Source organism: Lithobates pipiens, unplaced genomic scaffold, assembly GCF_037356315.1.
Source record: "Lithobates pipiens isolate NorthernLeopardFrog02 unplaced genomic scaffold, aLitPip1_a1.2 Scaffold_3, whole genome shotgun sequence".
In the NCBI taxonomy this organism is placed as follows: domain Eukaryota; kingdom Metazoa; phylum Chordata; class Amphibia; order Anura; family Ranidae; genus Lithobates; species Lithobates pipiens.
The window spans coordinates 86,603,129-86,622,670 of NW_027507790.1; the positions used below are offsets into that span (position 1 = coordinate 86,603,129).

Below are 19,542 nucleotides of genomic sequence, written 5' to 3' on the forward strand. Positions count from 1 at the left end.
GCCCCATACACACGATCAGATTTTCTGCTGATTTTTGTCTTCAGATTTACCAAAACCATATAATATGAGGTCAAACCTTAGGAGTTTCAATGTGTATGGAATCAGTCAGGCCCTTGCACTACATGGTTTTGGTAAATATGAAGACAAAAATCAGCAGAAAATCTGATAATGTGTATGGGGCTTTACAGTTTTCTTTTATTCCTCCTGCAAAGTTCCACAAATACCTGTAGATTCTGCTAGCGAGGTCCACTTAATGCAGCTTCCTGACAGTGTGGCAATGAAGCTGCACTGCTCCAGAATTTGGAGAAGAGTTGTCAGTCTCATGTAGGTTGTGTCTGATTGCACTATAGTGGGATAAGAAGATTTTGCAGGGGCCATTGCTATGAGTATTGCCACCGCTGATTCATAAGCCTGTAGCTTGTCAATCAGCATCTGGCCACATTCAGCCATGCCCACTGCTTTCTAGAATGACAGCATTACCTTTGTGCTGCTGAAATCCTCCCACTGAGAGCTGCAGTGTCTGGGAGGGAACGAGGGTGAGACACAAATGGAGGGGGATTTGGTAAAATAGGATTTTTTTGTACTAACCGTAAAATCCTTTTCGTCTGTAATTCACTGACTGACACAGCTCCTCTCTGTAACAAATGGGTTGTTAGCCTTATCACTAGGAGAATACTAGGCAAAGTTGTAACACAACACTCAGAACTCTTAGTTCTGCCCAGGGGGGCGGTCCCTCGGGTTACAACCCTCCACCCTGCAAAGCAGCATCAATACGTCAACAAGCAGTATAACGTAAAGATAAAGGGAGGGGAAAAAAAGATAAAATTACAGAGAAAAGGATTTTACGGTGAGTACAAAAAATCCTATTTTTTGTTATATTCACCGACCGACACAGCTCCTCTCTGTAACAAATGGGACATCCCCAAGCAGTGCCAAAACGAGGGGTGGGAAAAAACAGCATAAAAACTTCATCCACCATGGCAAGTGGGAACTAGTAAAACTATACCCACAAAAAAAACAGCAGTGCGTGGAAAACCACCACAAAAAAACAGGGCATCCTCAACAGGAATGATCCCCAAGACCGCACCAAACTGCGGAAGTAATGCAACAGTGCATTAACATAACAGTACTGCATTTTTATCGAAAACCAGGAAAAAATATCTATTGCATATTCAATTGCAACTACACGGCCGCCTGCAAAACTTTGCGGCCAAAACAGGCATCAGCCGATGCACTGACGTCTACCTTGTAGAACTTGGTAAACGTATGGACAGACGACCAGGTCCCCTCCTTACACACCTGAGCAACTGACGATTGGTGTTGGAAAGCCCAAGGTGTTCTGATTGCCCTTGTGGAGTGGGCCATGACCGGAAAGGGGGGCACCTGCCCCTTCAAGGCGTAGGTTTGTACTACAATCTGTCCAATCCACCTGGAAATGGTGACTGACGAGACCGCCATGCCCTTCTTTGGACCAGCCACCGCTACAAACAGTGAGTCTGACTTCCGAAAGGGAGCCGTGGCAGACAAATACACAGCCCTAACCACGTCAAGAGCGTGAAGGGCCACCTCCTTAGGGTGCTTTGGCTTAGGACACAGAGATGGTAATACAATGTCCTCATTGATATGAAAAGCCGAGACCACTTTCGGTAGAAAAGACGGTTGCAGACACTACACCACCTTATCCCTGTGGATAACCAGATAGGGCGACTTGCAGGACAAGGCCGCCAGTTCTGAAACCCTCCTGGCTGATGTCATGGCCACTAGAAAGACCACTTTCAGGAAAAGGGTCAACAGGGGAATCTCCCTGATGTTTTCAAACGGCGGCTTTTGAAGCGCCGACAACACCAGATTCAAATCCCATGGGGGTAACGGTGGACGCACCGGAGGGACTACATGTCATACCCCCCGAACTAAGGTTCTCACTAAGGAGTGCGATGCCAGGGGTCGTTGAAAAAAGACAGCTAAGGTTGAAATTTGCCCTTTGATGGTGCTTAACGCCAATCTCTGGTCTACTCCTTGCTGGAGAAACAGCAGGATCCTGGATATGGAAAAGGAGCGCGGATGCCATCCTTTCTCCTCACACATGGAGATGTAGGCCTTCCAGGTACGATGGTATATCTTCCGAGAAGAAGATTTCCATGCTCTCAACATAGTGGGAATCACCGAGTCCGACAGACCCCGGTTCCTCAACACCTGGCTCTCAATAGCCATGCCGTTAAAGCCAGCGATGGTAAAGCAGGATGGAGAATCGGACCTTGAGACAGAAGGTCCTCTCGCAACGGCAGTCGCCAGGGAGCATCTGCCACCAGACGCACCAGGTCTGCGTACAAAGGACGCTGAGGCCAATCTGCGGCAACCAGTATTACTGGGATCCCTTCGGCTTCCACTCTGCGAAGCAGACGTGGCAACACTTTCAGTGGAGGAAAGGTGTAGATCAACTGGTACTGATCCCACGGAGCCACCAACGCATCTGACGTGTCGGCCCACGTATCTCTTGTCCTGGACACGAATCTTGGCACCTTCCGATTGAGAAGGGAGGCCAGCAGATCCACGTCTGGCGTGCCCCACTTTGGGCACAGCAACATGAATATCTCTGGATGCAATGCCCATTCTCCTGGGTCCAGCATCTGTCGACTCAGATAGTCCGCCTGCCAGTTCTCCACTCCCGGGATGTAAATGGCCGACAGGGCCGGTATGTGTCGCTCTGCCCACCGAAGTATGTGAGCGACCTCCCGTGCAGCGGCTGAGCTTCTTGTTCCCCCTTGGTGATTGACATATGCCACAGCTGTGGCGTTTTTGACTGTATCCTGATCGGACGCCCTTGCAGTCTCATCGACCATGTGTAGAGGCACAGTCTGACTGAATCACAGGGGATCTCAACCACCAGATCAGTGAGTCTCTGACTGACTGGCTCACCTGGATATGTCGATCCAGGGACAACTGAGATGTGTCCCATTTTGTTAAAATCTCCTTCTGCAGGACTATGGTGTGGAACTGGGCATAAGGTACTGCCTCGAAGGAGGCTACCATGAGCCCCAGTACTCGTATACAAAAGCGGAGTGATGACCACTTGTGGTTCATCAGCAGTTTTACCACAGATCTGAGAGTCTGCAATTTGTCTGAAGGGAGAAAAACTCTCGCTTCCCTGGAGTCCAACAGCAAGCCTAGGTACTCCAGACGCACGGACGGCACAATCACCGACTTTTTGAGGTTCAACAGCCACCCAAATTCTTGCAGGGTCTGCATGGTGATTGCCACATCCTCCCCTAATTCTGAGGCGGAAGATGCCCTCAGGAGGAGATCGTCTAGGTATCCCACGATCGCAATCCCACGTTGTCGCAGCAGCACCAAAACTGGAGCCAGTACCTTGGTAAAGACTCGGGGGGCTGATGATAGACCAAAAGGAAGAGCCAGAAACTGGTAGTGGGCTTCCCCGACTGCAAATTGCAGAAACTTTTGATGCTGAAGGCAAATGGGTATGTGCAGGTACGCATCCTGGATGTCTAAGGACACCAGGGAGCCCCCTTGATGGAGTGCAGCGACTACTGAGCGAACGGATTCCATTCTGAACCTCTGCACTTCCACAAAGTGATTGAGGGCTTTTAGGTCCAAGATCGGACGTACCCCTTCCTTCTTGGGAACCACAAACAGATTTGAGTAGAATCCCTGGAAGCGTTCCGAGACCGGAACCGGTACAATAACCCCGCGATTCAGCAATTCCCTTACCGCCCCCAACAGGGCCTCCTGGCAAACCAGGGATACGGGTATGCTGGAGGGGAAGAATCTGTTTGGCGGGCAAGAGGGAAACTCTATCTTGTAGCCTGTGGAAATCAGATCGCAGACCCATTGGTCGGATAACCGGGAAGACCACCAGGCTGCAAACTCCCAAAGGCGACCCCCCACCCGAGACATGGGTGGGGGCAAACCTTCATGCGGTAGCACTTTTATTTGCACGCTTGTTAGGCTTGCGGTTCCAGGGACGTTTTTGACCGTCTGTGGGCGTCCTGTCGGGCTGGGGACGTTTTGTCGAAGCTTCGGCCGGACAAAAAAGCCGTTTGTGAGCGGAAAAAGAGGGCCCTTGCCTAGGGCGTGGCTCCTTAGCTTTCCTGGCTTGTGGGAGTAGGGTACTCTTAGCACCGGTGGCATTTTTAATAATGTCATCTAGTGAGGCCCCAAAGAGTCGGTCGCCAAGGAAGGGAAGATCCGTCAGGGCTTTTTTGGATGCCTGGTCAGCAGACCAGCATTTTAGCCAAATTAGGCGCCTCAGCACCAGAGCTGACACTGAAGCCCTGGATAACAGAGGGAGAGTATCCAGGGCCACGTCAAAGACGTACTTAAGGCCTTACACTAGTTGGTCTGCTCGTTCCACACAGACAGGGGAAGCCTGTTGCTCTCCCAATTCATGGTGCAAAAGTTTTGCCCACTCAGTCAGTGTCTGCAAAACAAGTGCGGATGCCAGTACAGGTCGCACGGCTGACCTCACAACCGTAAACAAGAAACGAGCCACCGCCTCGGCCTTCCTGTCCGTGGGATCCTTGAATGCAGGTGTCCCCTTAACTGGGATCGTGGTTACTTTAGTTAACCTGGATACTGGGGGCGTCCACGACCGGAGGAGCTGACCATTTCTTGAGAAGGCTTTCCTCAAAGGGGTAACGCACCGTCATGTATTTGGGGACCGAAAAGGTCAGTTGTGGGCGACCCCATTCCTTGTAAATGAACTTGTCAAAATAAGTCAGATACGGGAACACCTTAGGTGCTTGCGGGACCCAAAAGGGACCGGAACATCAGCAGAGGGATCCGCTGGCTCCTGAATCTTCAGGGTATTACGCACAGCTGTGATAAGTGCTCCAACAAGCGCTTTGTCGCACCCGGATCCGGACTCATCCTCACTATCCAAACGGTCCTGGTCAGAGCAGGGGTCACCAGCCTCAGCAGGAACCGAGTCTGCGTCAGAGCTCTCCCCAGATGGGGGGGGGGGGGGCAGGGGCCGCTTTTTAGCACCTTTCTTCCCACGCAGGCCTCCGTCTTGGCAATGAATGAATTTAGGACCGCCATCAGGGTGTCCATGGGAACCACGCAGTCCTCAGGTGACCCGTTGCAATTGCCTGGATTTCGGGGGAAGAAACACCAGTTTCTGAAGCCATGCTGACCCTACCCTGTGTCACCCGAAGGGGACTTAGGACAGCGACAATCCCACCCTCCTTGCTGCCGCTGACTGAAGGGCTCTAACCCGCCGGACTCACCACCCTGAGGAGTAAATCACAGAAGGGGACAAGAAAAATGCTAATAAAGATGAACAGGATCCCAGACCTGGGAATTTGTCAGTGCAAATGATGTAAAAGAGCTCCTTTTCACAGCGGCTCAAATACTGCTGCAGGATTCCAGGCAGTCCCCAGGTTACAAATGTTCGAGTTAAAGTGGTTGTAAACCCTTACAACCACTTTTACCTACAGGTAAGCCTAGATTAAGGTACCTGTAGGTGCAAGAAATATCCCCTAAACCTACACCGTTTAGGAGAGATTTTCAAAAGACAGGCACCGCTGTCTACGTGCCACTACTAACACGATCATGCCATTAGTGGTGGCTCCTGCGCCTGCAATCACAGCGCCGGAGCCATGATACCCGGAAGCAAGATGGACGCTTCATGGAAGAGGGGACAGTGGTGACATCGCTGGCTCCTGTGTCAGGTAAGTGACACATAATGGGCTACTATGCGATGCATAGTAGCCCCAATATGCTTTACCTTTGCAGGGAAACAAAGAGGAAGTAAATCCCATCAGGGTTTACTTCCTCTTTAAGAACAATTTGTACTTATGAACAGAAGCAGTGTGACGTTAATTCCGGCAGCTTGTGCTCCACGCTGGTCCCAGAAGCTGCCAGTGCTCATCTTACTACAGTAGTGGAATCCCACATCACTGCATGGCCAGAAGGGCCTAAAACTTGTGGAACTGGTGAGATTTATTATGACAATTGGGCTACGGAACTTGTGGTTTGCGGGCACAGCCTGAGGCCATTACGGTACTGTACTCTGTGCCCACTACTATTGGAAGTATGCCCTGTACTTGTACCTGTTACTTCTATGATAGCAAACCTGTGTTACTGTATAGTATATCCACCTGTGTTCCAGCACAAGCTCATGTCAGCTGCCTATGTGAAGCTCCCATTCAATCATCCATCTGACATACACAATTTATCTTATTTTCTCAGTTCAGCACTATCAATACAGTACTCATAAGGTTAACCCGTTTCCATCACTTTTGTCACGTAGAGGTGGATGAGGTGTGTGTTTTTATGCAATCTGTTTTCATACTGTTAATAGCTGGTCAATAAGGCCCCTTATTGGCTCGGATCCGCCTGTCCTTTTTTAAGGCGGATCCGAGAGGGTCACCCATTGACTTCTATGGGCAGGCAGATGTCAGCAGAGATGTGTCCACTGACACCCACCTGCCATCCGATAATACAAGATCCGCTCAAAACAGATGGATGGCGATACGTACGCCATCCGTCCACCTTATTGGATGAAAACGGACAGGCGGTCCATTTTCATCCGATCTTCTCATAGAGATCAGCAGGCTCTGACAGGTCCATCCCTGTACAGTGAGCAGAGACAGACCTGTCATCCACCTGCTCAGCTGGGATCAACGATCGATCTCCTGCTGAGCTAGCGGAGTCCGTACAGCGGATCTGCCCCATGTGAAAGGTACCTAAAGACTTTTTTGTAATTTATTCTGCTTAGTCCTGAATGTAACTATCCTCCTGGGTCTCTTTTAGCCTTTTTTTTGTACTGGATCCCATGCTGCTGAACAGCTATGAGGATCACAAACCACTGCTGGTGCTGCGGGCTGAGTACGCACAACAAGCGTGCATATCCCACTGATGAGCCTTATATCTTGCCACCTCAGGTCACTGTTTTTTGTATAGTACCTGTTTTATTATAATAAATTGGCTGGCTGCTACACTTTCGTTTCTTTCTTCTTGTTAACTTCTAGAATGCACTAAATGTTTTTTGTCTTCACCCTGCAACTATACGTCCGAAAAACAAATCTGATGCAAGAGCATGTGATACAGCATTGAAAAGAAAAACAATCACCATGGAAAATAAAGTAGAAATAATAAAAGAGACCAAAGAAAGGTGAAACTCCATCATTCATTGCAGAGCATTTGGCTACAGTCAGTCAACAATTTTAAAAGATAGAATAGGTAGAATAATGGAGCATGTTAAAGGCCACACCACAATAAATGCTATGATTATTACCAAGCAACGCAGCGGTTTAATTATCGAGATGGAAAGGCTGTTGACAATTTGGATAGAGACTAAAATCAGCATAATATGCCTATTAGTCTTTCTTTAGTGCAAATAAAGGCTCAAAGCCTTTTCAATGATTTAAAAAGAAATAGCGAATTTGCATAATCGTAACCCTTTCATGACTAAGCCTATTTCTGACATTTGGTGTTTACAAGTTAAAATCCATGTTTTTTGCTAGAAAATTACTATTTATATATTTTTAGCAGAGAATCGAGAGAATAAAATGGTGATTGTTGCAATATTTTATGTCACACAGTATTTGTGCAGCGGTGTTTTAAACACAACTTTTGGGTAAAGGGGACACTTTCATGAATTAAAAAAAAACAAAGCAGTAAAGTTAGAACAATTTTTTTGTATAATGTGAAAGATGATGTTACGCCGAGTAAATAGATACCAAACATGTCACGCTTTATAATTGCACACACTTGTGGAATGGCGACATACGGTACCTAAAAATCTCCATAGGCGACGCTTTAAAAATGTTTTTATGGTTACTAGGTTAGAGTTACAGAGGAGGTCTAGTGCTAGAATTATTACTCTCGCTCTGATGATCGCGGCGATACCTCACATGTGTGATTTGAAGACCGTTTACATATGCGGGTGTGACTTCCGTATGCGTTTTCTTTGCTGCGTGAGCTCACAGGGGACGGGGGTGCTTTAAAAAAAAAAAAAATTCTTATTTATTTTTATAATATTAAATTGTGTTTAAAAAAAAAAGTTTTTGATCACTTTTATTGCTGTCACAAGGAATGTAAATATCCCTTGTGACAGTAATAGGCGGTGACAGGTACTCTTTATGGAGGGATCGGGGGTCTAAAAGACCTCCAATCTCTCCTTTGCACTTCAAAGTATTCAGATCGCTGGTTTCGGTGATTCTGAATACTGTATATTTTTTTAAAACCGGCGCCATTGGCAGCCGAGTAAACAGGAAGTGACATTGTGACACGCTTCCGTGTTTACAATCAGGAGACTGAAGACAAAGGCGTTTCTGGCTTCGTTCCAGTCTGTCACTAGGTGCTGGAAGAGCCGGACCGTAGATCGGGTCTTCCGGTGGGACGGGAGGCCCGTTCAGAGCGGCGGGAGGCAGGGGGGGGGGGGGGAGTCATCAGATGACAGGCTGACTTTATTTATTGGGTGTAATGCATTTGGGGATTTAAAGCTTAAACCTTTGCTAGCGCATAAGACAAGTAAAGACGCAAAAAGCCAAATATAATATCACCCAAAACAAGAAAGAAAGAAGGGGCAGTTAAGTAAATGGTCAAATACCGAGATAAATAGTACTTTACTTATTTTACAAAAAAGTTGGCAATATTGATAAATGAAGAACGGGAAGGGGACCGTTATTATCATAAAGGGGGGAGGGGAGATGTAAATGTGTGAAGGGACGGCACGACTGCATGATGCAGCAGGTTTCTATGGAAACTAGTAAGCAAATGAGAGACGGATAAAAAAAGAAAGCGGAAAGAAAAAAAGAAAGAGAAGAACAGGGGGGAGGGGGGGAGGGGTTTATTTAGGGGGGAAGGGGGACACAGATATGTAGGATTGTTTATCAATTTTTACGAAAAAGTTAGCAATACTGATAAAAAGGGGAAGCGGGAAACAGACATTAGTATTACTAGGAGGGAAAATAATTAAAACTGATGTTGCGGAAAAAAGGAAATAAATACAAAATATATATATATATATATATACGGAAAAATATATAAAAATTAAAAAAAATTATATATATATATGTGCACGAGAAAATGTGAGGATAAAGGATGAATATATAATTAAGAGAATTTATGTATCTGGGTATGGAGAGGAAATAAGAAAATATATCATGATTTTATGGGACCAAAGTTATCAGATAATAATGACGGTCGGTAAAGGAAAGTAAGTGAATAATAAAGTGTCAAGGGTTATTTTATAAAAAGATGCCCAAAAATATAAAAAAAACATTTTTAGAGAGGAAAAAGTAAAAGTAAAAATAAACTCATGAATAATATTTTAGCAGTAAATTAATAAAATATTATTAACATACTATTAAAGATATAAGAACTATGTGAAGTAAAAAATTGTCAAATAAAAGTAGTCATAATGATAAAGAGGGCCTACTTGCCACAGTGACCGATCGACGCTTGCACATACCTAATCGCATGGTTATAAATATATATAAAAAACAAAACAAAAAAAACAAATACATTATACGAGGACTATAGATACATAGAACCCCTCAGATATTATGTGCAGATATGATACAGAGAGATGTTGATGCCAATATAATAAAAATAATAAAATAACAATAAACTAACACTCATTGAGGCGAACCTATATTAAAAGATACACAAAATAGTCTGCATGCTGAATGACTGCTGTCTAAGTATGAGTACACGAAAGGGCACAGGGAAAGGCAAGTACATACGGGTGTACTACATATATGCGTACATAGTTACATATAGATGCCATCTAAAACCAACGGTTGGGTATTATAGGGCTAGAGTGGGACCACGTTTTTCACTAAGGGTGTATGTATGTAAACTTTTCGAAAAAAAAAAGGAAAACGAAAACAAGGGGGGAGAGAAGCTCATGATAATTAGGACTAAACCCCATTTGTGAAGAAAAATTACATGGAGGTACATATCAAATAAGCTTCAATAAATAATATAACATGCTCCTGATGTTAGCACTCATAGAATAGTAGCAATTTCTATACATTCATTGATTCCCCCGGGGGAAAGCACATCCAGGGTATAAATCCAAAATGTTTCACGAGCGTATAATTTTTTGAATCTTTCCGCCGGGGGAAAGTGATTTGGACTCTGTTCAATGGTCCACACTTTCAAACCTGTCGTAGATCCCTGATGGAATTGGGCGAAATGTCTTGGGACGCTGTGGGGATCAATGCCTCCTTCTATTAGTCTTCTGTGTTCTCCGAAGCGCGGTCTGAGTGTCCTGATGGTCCTCCCCACTTAGATAAGACCACAAGGACAACTCAGTCCATACACTACGAACTCGGAGGAACAATTGAAGAATTCTTTTAGTGTGTAGGTCCTGCCTTTGGCGGAGAATTATTTTTGTCCATGATGGACGAACTTACAAGTTTTACACAGTGCTTTATGGCACTGGTACATACCGGTTAGAGGTATCAGTTTTGAGACCGTGGAGGAGTTTGTTTGGATTTTTAGTTTACTGGGTGCAATCTTAATTTTTAGGTTGGGGGCCCATCGATAAGTTACAGAGGGCCGAGCTGTAAGTTCAGATTGCAGATGCAGATCCTGTTGTAGGATTCCCCAATGTTTTCGTAGTATTTTTTGCATACTTTTATACTCATTCTGGAAGGTGGTGATAAATCTACTTGAGAAGTCGTGTGGGGGGCGATCTACTTTGGAAGACATTGTTTAAAAGCATCATCTATGAGTGAAGCAGGGTAATTCTTCTCACCAGGAAATGACGTCATAGCTCCGCGTCCTGCTTGCCACAGTCTTTGCTAGCGCATCACTCCCTAAATCCAAGGGCACTACATAATGTCACTAAGACATGTCTTCCTGTTATTTGGAGGGCAAATTCAAAGGCTTGAGTTACAGTTGTGGTTTTTCAAGAATGGTTTCTGAACCATTTTGTCCCTGCTGTTGAACGTTATTGCTTGGGCAAAAACATTCCTTTGAAATTGCTCCTTGACAATGCCCCTAGACATTCAAACACTTTATATGACATGCATCCCAATGTAAAGGTGGTAATTCTGCCCCCCCCCCCCCCCCACGCCACATCACTACTTCAGCCAATGGATCAGGGAATCATAGCCTTCCTATGCTTATTATTTAAGGAGGACATTCTCACAAATGTGTCAGGGCTACCCAAAAGGATGAGATGACCAAGAGCACATCCATTGGTGTGACAATAACAAATGAATATTCGCTACTGTCTTCCTCATTCTCCTCCTGGCCAATCAGTAAGCCCCTATTGGCCAGGGAGTCTTAAAACTCCCTGGCCAATTGTGTCTCAGGACACACTTCCTGTTCCTGTGCAGCTGGGAGGAGAATGTCTCTCTGTGTACTCGCCAGAGAATCGGTCAGAGCCCCCCTGGCCCTTCCTTCCCCCTGCCTCCATAAGATAAGGCATCATTCTCATGGCACATTCACAGTGAATCACCGCAGTCCGACTTCTGTGGGGGCGAAAGGGGGGTTGGGGATAATCGCCACCGTCCGTCTCTTGCTGGGAGAAGGGTGGGGTTGGGAGGGTTGATCACCACCATTCATCTCCAGTGGGGGGGGGGGGGGGGGGGGGTGGTGTTAGTTTGTATCACCCCCACCACTCCCCCTAACATTTTGAGAACCACCCGCCGCTGCTGCTGATAGTACAGAGTCTTGGAGACACTCTGCACATGCTCTTTTTGGTGTGTATTGTTAGGTTTTTTTTAGTTTTTTTGGGGGGAGGGTGCATGGTGCTGCGTACACACGATCGGAATTTGGGTCGGAAAAAGCTCTAAAGGTTTTCCCAACGGAATTCCGATGGGATTTCGCTCAAGCTGTCTTGCATACACGCGGTCACACCAAATTCCGACCGTCAAGAACGCAGTGGCGTACAACACGTATGACGGGACTAGAAAAAGGAATTTCAATAGCCAGTAGCTTCCGTCTCGTAGTTGAATCTGAGCATGCGTGAGTTTTTGAGCATCAGAATTGCATACACGCGATCAAAATTTCCGATAGAACGTTTTTCCGTTGCTGGTGGGAATTCGGCCAGCAAAATTCTGATGGAGCATACACACAGTCGCATTTTCCGATGTAAAGCTCTCATCGTTCTTTTGCTGGCCGAAATCGTGTACACGTGGCATTACTCGACTCCCGTGGTTTTCTACAAAACAGTTAGCTGATGCTTTTTGTCTCATTGAAACAGGAATGGCAAGGTTAGAGGAGCCAGATCCTGATACAGAGAGCTTCACCAAAGTTTACTGTACTGAAGGCCTGAGATGCTACAGGGCCATTGATGATGAGAAAAAGAAAAGCTCTGTGCAAACCTACTTTGATGCCTACTTCAAGAAACCGACTCCAGCAGCAGAATCAGATTCTGACTCTATAATACCAGTCCCATCCTCTCCAACAAGTCCATCATCCTCTACCAAGATTGTTTAAGATTGTACTATACTGTACAGCATTTGAAAATGTTTAAGCATTTACATGAATCTGCATCTACAGTGCCTTGCGAAAGTATTCGGCCCCCTTGAACTTTTCAACCTTTTGCCACATTTCAGGCTTCAAACATAAAGATATAAAAATTTTATTTTTTGTGAAGAATCACCAACAAGTTGGACACAATTGTGAAGTGGAACGAAATCTATTGGATTTTTGAAACTTTTTTAACTAATAAAAAAATGAAAAGTGGGGCGTACAAAATTATTCGGCCCCCTTGCGTTAATACTTTGTAGAGCCACCTTTTGCTGCGATTACAGCTGCAAGTCACTTGGGGTATGTCTCTATCAGTTTTGCACATCAAGAGACTGAAATTCTTGTCCATTCTTCCTTGCAAAACAGCTTGAGCTCAGTGAGGTTGGATGGAGAGCGTTTGTGAACAGCAGTTTTCAGCTCTTTCCACAGATTCTCGATTGGATTCAGGTCTGAACTTGGCCATTCTAACACCTGGATACGTTTATTTGTGAACCATTCCTTTGTAGATTTTGCTGTATGTTTGGGATCATTGTCTTGTTGGAAGATAAATCTCCATCCCAGTTTCAGTTCTTTTGCAGACTCCAACAGGTTTTCATCCAGAATGGTCCTGTATTTGGCTTCATCCATCTTCCCCTCAATTTTAACCATCTTCCCTGTCCCTGCTGAAGAAAAGCAGGCCCAAACCATGATGCTGCCACCACCATGTTTGACAGTGGGGATGGTGTGTTGAGGGTGATGAGCTGTGTTGCTTTTACGCCAAACATATCGTTTTGCAATGTGGGCAAAAAGTTCGATTTTGGTTTCATCTAACCAGAGCACCTTCTTCCACATGTTTGGTGTGTCTCCCAGGTGGCTTGTGGCAAACTTTAGACAAGACTTTTTATGGATATCTTTGAGAAATGGCTTTCTTCTTGCCACTCTTCCATAAAGGCCAGATTTGTGCAGTGTACGACTGATTGTTGTCCTATGGACAGACTCTCCCACCTCAGCTGTAGTTCTCTGCAGTTTATCCAGAGTGATCATGGGCCTCTTGGCTGCATCTCTGATCAGTCTTCTTGTCTGAGCTGAAAGTTTAAAGGGACGGCCAGGTCTTGGTAGATTTGCAGTGGTCTGATACTCCTTCCATTTCAAAATGATCGCTTGCACAGTGCTCCTTGGGATGTTTAAAGCTTGGGAAATCTTTTTGTATCCAAATCTGGCTTTAAACTTCTCCACAACAGTATTACGGACCTGCCTGGTGTGTTCCTTGGTCTTCATGATGCTCTCTGCGCTTTCAACAGAACCCTGAGACTATGACAGAGCAGGTGCATTTATACAGAGACTTGATTACACACAGGTGGATTCTATTTATCACCATCAGTCATTTAGGACAACATTGGATCATTCAGAGATCCTCGCTGAACTTCTGGAGTGAGTTTGCTGCACTGAAAGTAAAGGGGCCGAATAATTTTGCACGCACCACTTTTCAGTTTTTTATTTGCTAAAAAAGTTTAAAATATCCAATAGATTTTGTTCCACTTCACAATTGTGTCCCACTTGTTGGTGATTCTTCACAAAAAATTAAAATTTTATATCTTTATGTTTGAAGCCTGAAATGTGGCAAAAGGTTGAAAAGTTCAAGGGGGCCGAATACTTTCGCAAGGCACTGTACATGCACAGGTAAAAAATAATATGTTAAGACTGTCCAGTTGCTTTTATCTATTTTTTTAGTTTTGACTAGTACTGTATGGTGTGGGGTTAGAGCCACTGTGAGTTTTCAACTACTGTCTGTATCCTCATTAGAAGGATTTACCCAAGGTTCGCACAAAGTGGCTTTGAAATCGTGGTACTTTAACTGCACAGAGGAGGTAAGTATGACATGTTTGTTTTTCTTTTGTTTCTTTTAAAATGAACCTTTACATATCCTTTAAAGGTAACTAAAATTGTCAGATAATTTGCCTCTGCATGGTGGTTTCTAAAACAGTTGATTTCTTAAAATGTCTCCAGCAAGTAAAACTCACAATATTTGAACAGAGATGTCCGAATTCTTCCACAAAACCTTGAGCAGATAACTCTCCTCTCATGTATTTCATCCAAGGTCCACTTTCACCACCAGTTAGAATGGCTTGTTTTATGGTGCCCCCAGGAACATTGTTACGAATTTCCCACTCTGTGTAAGAGATATAGACACAGTAATAAATGCATTAGTACCGCTATCTAGGGAGAGAGAAACATGGAATTTGGTTGTAAACCTTCCTTTTTTTTATAAAAACAAACATGCCTATACTTACCTGCTCCGTGCAATGGTTTTGCACGGAGTAGCCCCCTTTCTTCTCTTCTGGGGTCCTATGCCGGTGCTCCAGGCCCCTCCTTTTCATCAGGTTCCATGCAGGTTCCTGCTGCTGCCTCCATTGACATAGCCAGCAGAACTGGGCCCTGCCCTCTCCTACATCACAGAATTTAATTGACAGTAGTGGGAGCCAATGGCTTCTGCTGCTATCAATTGGTCCAATGAGGAGAGAGACGGCGTCTGGAGCCGCTGCATTCGTGCACACCACTGGATCAGATCTGGCACAGGTAAGAAAATAGGGGGGGGGGCAACCTCAACACAAAAGATCTTTCAACTCAATGCATAAAAGGTGAAAAAAACTGTAGATCCAAAAATAAATGCACATGTACGGTATGTAATCAATGCAACCAACTAACAAAACTGGATAAAGTGGGGATGAATCGCAATGTCTCTATGATTTTTATCTTGTTGTCTGTTACTCCATTGTTGTGATGGATGGAAGGGTCTCAAACAGACAGAAAGTAAGAGGAAAGTAAGAGACAGCAACAAAAACATTGTTTTCTCTAAAGGCAACTTTTTTCATTTTAGGATAAAATTTGTGAGGGCTATCACTTTCACGCACGGTGAAAATGGTATAAACCAGGTTAAATAGAGAGGGTGAATCTTCCTAATGGGGGCAACCAGCAAAAAAAATAAAAATCTCCACTGTATACGAAACTAAAAAAAAAAAAAATAAATAAAAAAAATAAAAAAAAAAACTTAGAAAAACATTTGAATGCCTATCAGCCTTTTTTTCTTTCTTCTTGCCCTGGTGCCTGAAATCTCTACTAAATATGTCTGACCAAAGTTCTAACCATTTCCTACTGATAGGGTAAATGGAATAGCCATTAATTTATCATTTAGTTGTATCAAAATGTACGATATCAAAGTAAGTATCAAAACGTGTTTCTGACTAAGCAGATATACTTGATACAAATATGTTAGAAGTCATATGATATAACAGCTGTTTTGGTTGTGGTTAAATGCCATTCACACCTTCAGCTGTGAAAATGTCTATCTCTGGTTTTCCCCACAGAACCTGTATGTATAGATTTTACTATGAGGCTCTCAGTCATTTCAGAACAATTATTTTGAATGTACCACCATGTACTTTATTGTTCTCCCTGCTTGTAGATAGCTAAATGCTTGAATATTAACCACTTCCGGACTGCCGCACGCCGATATGCGTCCTAACTTTGAAGAGGAATATCGTCGTTATGGCAGCAGCTGCCATAAACCCGATATCCTCTTCGTTGGCTGGTGGTCCGTCTTCCGATAATAGTGGTCTCTGTGGCGGATTCGCTGCGAGATCACTTTTAATCGGTGGTGGGAGAGGGGGCCCCCCTCCCACCATGCTCCGGTGGCCTCCGCCGCTTACCAGAGCTGTCGGCAGCGGCGATTGGATCCTCTTCCTTGCTGGGTATGGAGACGAGTGAGGGGAAGATGGCCCCCATCCGTCTCCATACCATTGTCCCTTATAGATGGGAGACACCTCCTTGGTGGACTTACGGTTTATCTGCGTCATAGGCTTACGTGTCTTTTGATTGGGCGAAGGTGCCAGTTTGTCCACTCAGTGTCCTGTGAAGTCTCGGGGGCCCCCCTTTTTAGAATATGCGCCCCCCTCTGTGATGACTTTAGCTTTTTGATACAGCATTACTTTAAAGGTATTTTCCTTTTCTCTTTTTTATTTAGAGATAGCTATACGAATACATACACCATCATTAAGGATAGTCTATACACCTAATCTGTTAGAAGACTTTATCCCTACACACATTCCTTTCTCTCCCCCATTTCAGCTCTCTGTCAACGCGGCCCTGGTTCGCATTTGGGAGGACCCTCGGACCCACTCACCCCGTACAGTGGACAGAAAGAAAGGAAAATCATTTTTTCTACCACTTTTTCTACTACTTTTTATTTCTTTATTTTATTTTAGGTTTATTATTTTTTGTGCATACATCCTGCTTTGCAAGTACCCCGATCTAACTGTGGTCACCAGCCGGCTTTGTTGCATGATTTAAATCGGGCATTGTAGATGTACATGTAAGTATATTTGCAACACATGTGCGTTTTCCCTTTTTTGCCTTTCTTCTACCCCTCTTTTTTCTCCCCGCCCCCCAGGTATCGGTATTGTGTATACATGTTTTCTTTCTTTTATCGTTCTAGATTGCTTTTTTCAAAAACATAAACGTACATAAAGAATGATCCCTGAAGAAGGAGTACAATAAGACTCCGTAACGCATAGGCTACATCGAATGCACACTATTTATCTACCTGTTTTGTATATGCAAATATGCAATTTTGAATGTAGATGATATGTACACACTGTTGTAAATAACATGGTTGTATGAAGGAAATTCTGTTTTACGTTTTGAATAGATTGAGCTTCTTTTTTATTTGTGTTTTTCTTGATACATTGTTAAAATAAAAGTACCCTATACGGTTTTACAACTTTTTGTAAGCTTCACAGTTCATGCCTATAAAGTCCTGCCCTTTTGAGGGGAATCGTTTGGAGAAATACCATTGCAGGGTGGAAGCGACGTCAAAACGTCACTTCCGCCCATAGCTCCTTATGGGACATTTTTTTTTTTTAAATTACAAAACTAAAAAAGAAAAAAACTTAGAAAAACATTTGAATGCCTATCAGCCTTTTTTTTTGTCTTCCTATGCTAATGAAACCTGTTCTCCTTCTTTCTTGGCCTGGCGCCTGAAATCTCTACTAAATATGTCTGACCAAAGTTGACTAACCATTTCCTACTGATAGGGTAAATGGAATAGCCATTCATTTATCATTTAGTTGTATCAAAATGTACGATATCAAAGTAAGTATGAAAACATGTTTCTGACTAAGCAGATATACTTGATACAAATATGTTAGAAGTCATATGATATAACAGCTGTTTTGGTTGTGGTTAAATGCCATTCACACCTTCAGCTGTGAAAATGTCTATCTCTGGTTTTCCCCACAGAACTTGTATGTATAAATTGTACTATGAGGCTCTCAGTCATTTCAGAACAATTATTTTGAACGTACCACCATGTACTTTATTGTTCTTCCTGCTTGTAGATAGCTACATGCTTGAATATTAACCACTTCCGGACCGCTGCACGCCGATATACATCCTAAAGAGGAATATCGTCGTTATGGCAGCAGCTAGCTGCCATAAACCCAGTATCAGGAATAGAAAAGCTGCGCTAAACCAAAAATGTGCAAAAAACAAGGCTAATACCTCTTATGTATATATAGCCATACCCGTTAATATCGCTTAAACATAAACCTTATCCTTACCATATGGGTAATGCAAAAATTAAAAGTATCAGTGATCATGAGTGACCATACACAATAAAATAACAGTGCAATAAACACACCAGTGTGCTATTATTAAACAATAAACACCATATAATAATAAATAAAATAGCCGTGAAGAAGTCTCTCAAATCAGCTTGAATTTAGAAAAAAAGAGATCCTCCACTCATGGAAAGTGCCCAATCCGCCAAAGTGTACAGATCTACTTCTTACCAGAACATTATGACCCCCCACTACAGAGGGTCACAGAACGCACTTAGGTATAAGGCTCTCCCCCACTCCAGGATAGATCTTTCACTGCTCTCCTTAAACCGCCTCTTCTATCAGATGGATTGATGGATACCCCTCTCCAGTAAATCTCTCATATGGTCAGAGTTCAGGGATGCACATCATTTACATAGAAGGAAAGTGAAGCTCCAATAGTGTAAAACCTTTTATTATTTAAAACCAAAAAAATATAGATTGCACTTACAGTGTATAAGAAAAACGTTAGCCTTGAGTCCGCTGCGCTGGCCGGACGCACACGGACAGCCCGTCCTTCCTGGTTACAGACTACTGCAACACGAGGTGAGCTCCGCCCTATGCGTTTCGTAACAGAATTACGTCATCCAGGGGCACGGGCGGCGCACCACGTCACCTCCATTTATAGTGCCAAACCCATTCAAGCCTCGCTCTGGGCCAACGGCGAGTTCCGCTTGTGTTAACCAAGCCTCATTTCCGTTAGTAAACATCCTGTCTACTTCCCCCCTAAACTCGAAATCTCGCGAGATCGGTGTCCATCCGAACCCTGTTCAGAGTCACCAATGGTTGGCGGCAGATTCCGCTCGGACTCTCAACAAGTTCGGCTTTAACCAAGCCTCACTTCCGTTGATACACAAGCTGTGTATTGACCCAATGCAGGATAGCTGTCCACCCAAGCCTTGTTCTGAATAGCCCATGGGTTCTGCTCCCACAGGACTCCATTCATAGATGTGGGCACAGAATATCACTACTCGGTGCCCTACCTCATCCTCAAAACTTGAAAAAAGATGTGACACTATTGCCACATTACACAGTTAGCTTATTATACACCTTACAACTGAGATTCTCCTAAACTCAACAGCAAAATGTGTTGACGGCAATCGTCCCCATATAGTGCCTAAAGGGGAGGCACCGAATAAAGTGAAGATATCACCCATCGGCCCGTCCCCCCCTCATGCCAGAACATGGAGACTCCACCCCCAAATAACATTATCATTAAAAATCTAAGTTCCCTCACGTAAAAGGGAAATCAATAAACAGAAAGGACTCAAGACAATATTCAGTGTTCATTTAAAAAAAAAAAAAAATCGATATAAAAAAGCAAATGACTAATAAAAAATAAAAATTAAAAATTAAAATACATAAATGGCGTATCACGGACCCACCAACACTTGGTGGGCCCATAGTACACCAATGTGATACGGGGCAACCAAAACGATATGGACCCAAATTGGTG

At 44.0% G+C, this 19,542-nt stretch overlaps 1 protein-coding gene across 1 annotated transcript in view; it reads right to left on the reverse strand.

The window, feature by feature from the left end:
* The window catches only part of ACAD10 (acyl-CoA dehydrogenase family member 10), an 87,971-nt gene that overhangs the window by 62,675 nt on the left and 5,754 nt on the right, over positions 1–19,542 (reverse strand). The window contains exon 3 of the mRNA XM_077462008.1: positions 14,454–14,602. Within this exon, the coding sequence (XP_077318134.1) occupies positions 14,454–14,602 (149 nt within the window). The remainder of the gene's footprint in view (positions 1–14,453; positions 14,603–19,542) is intronic.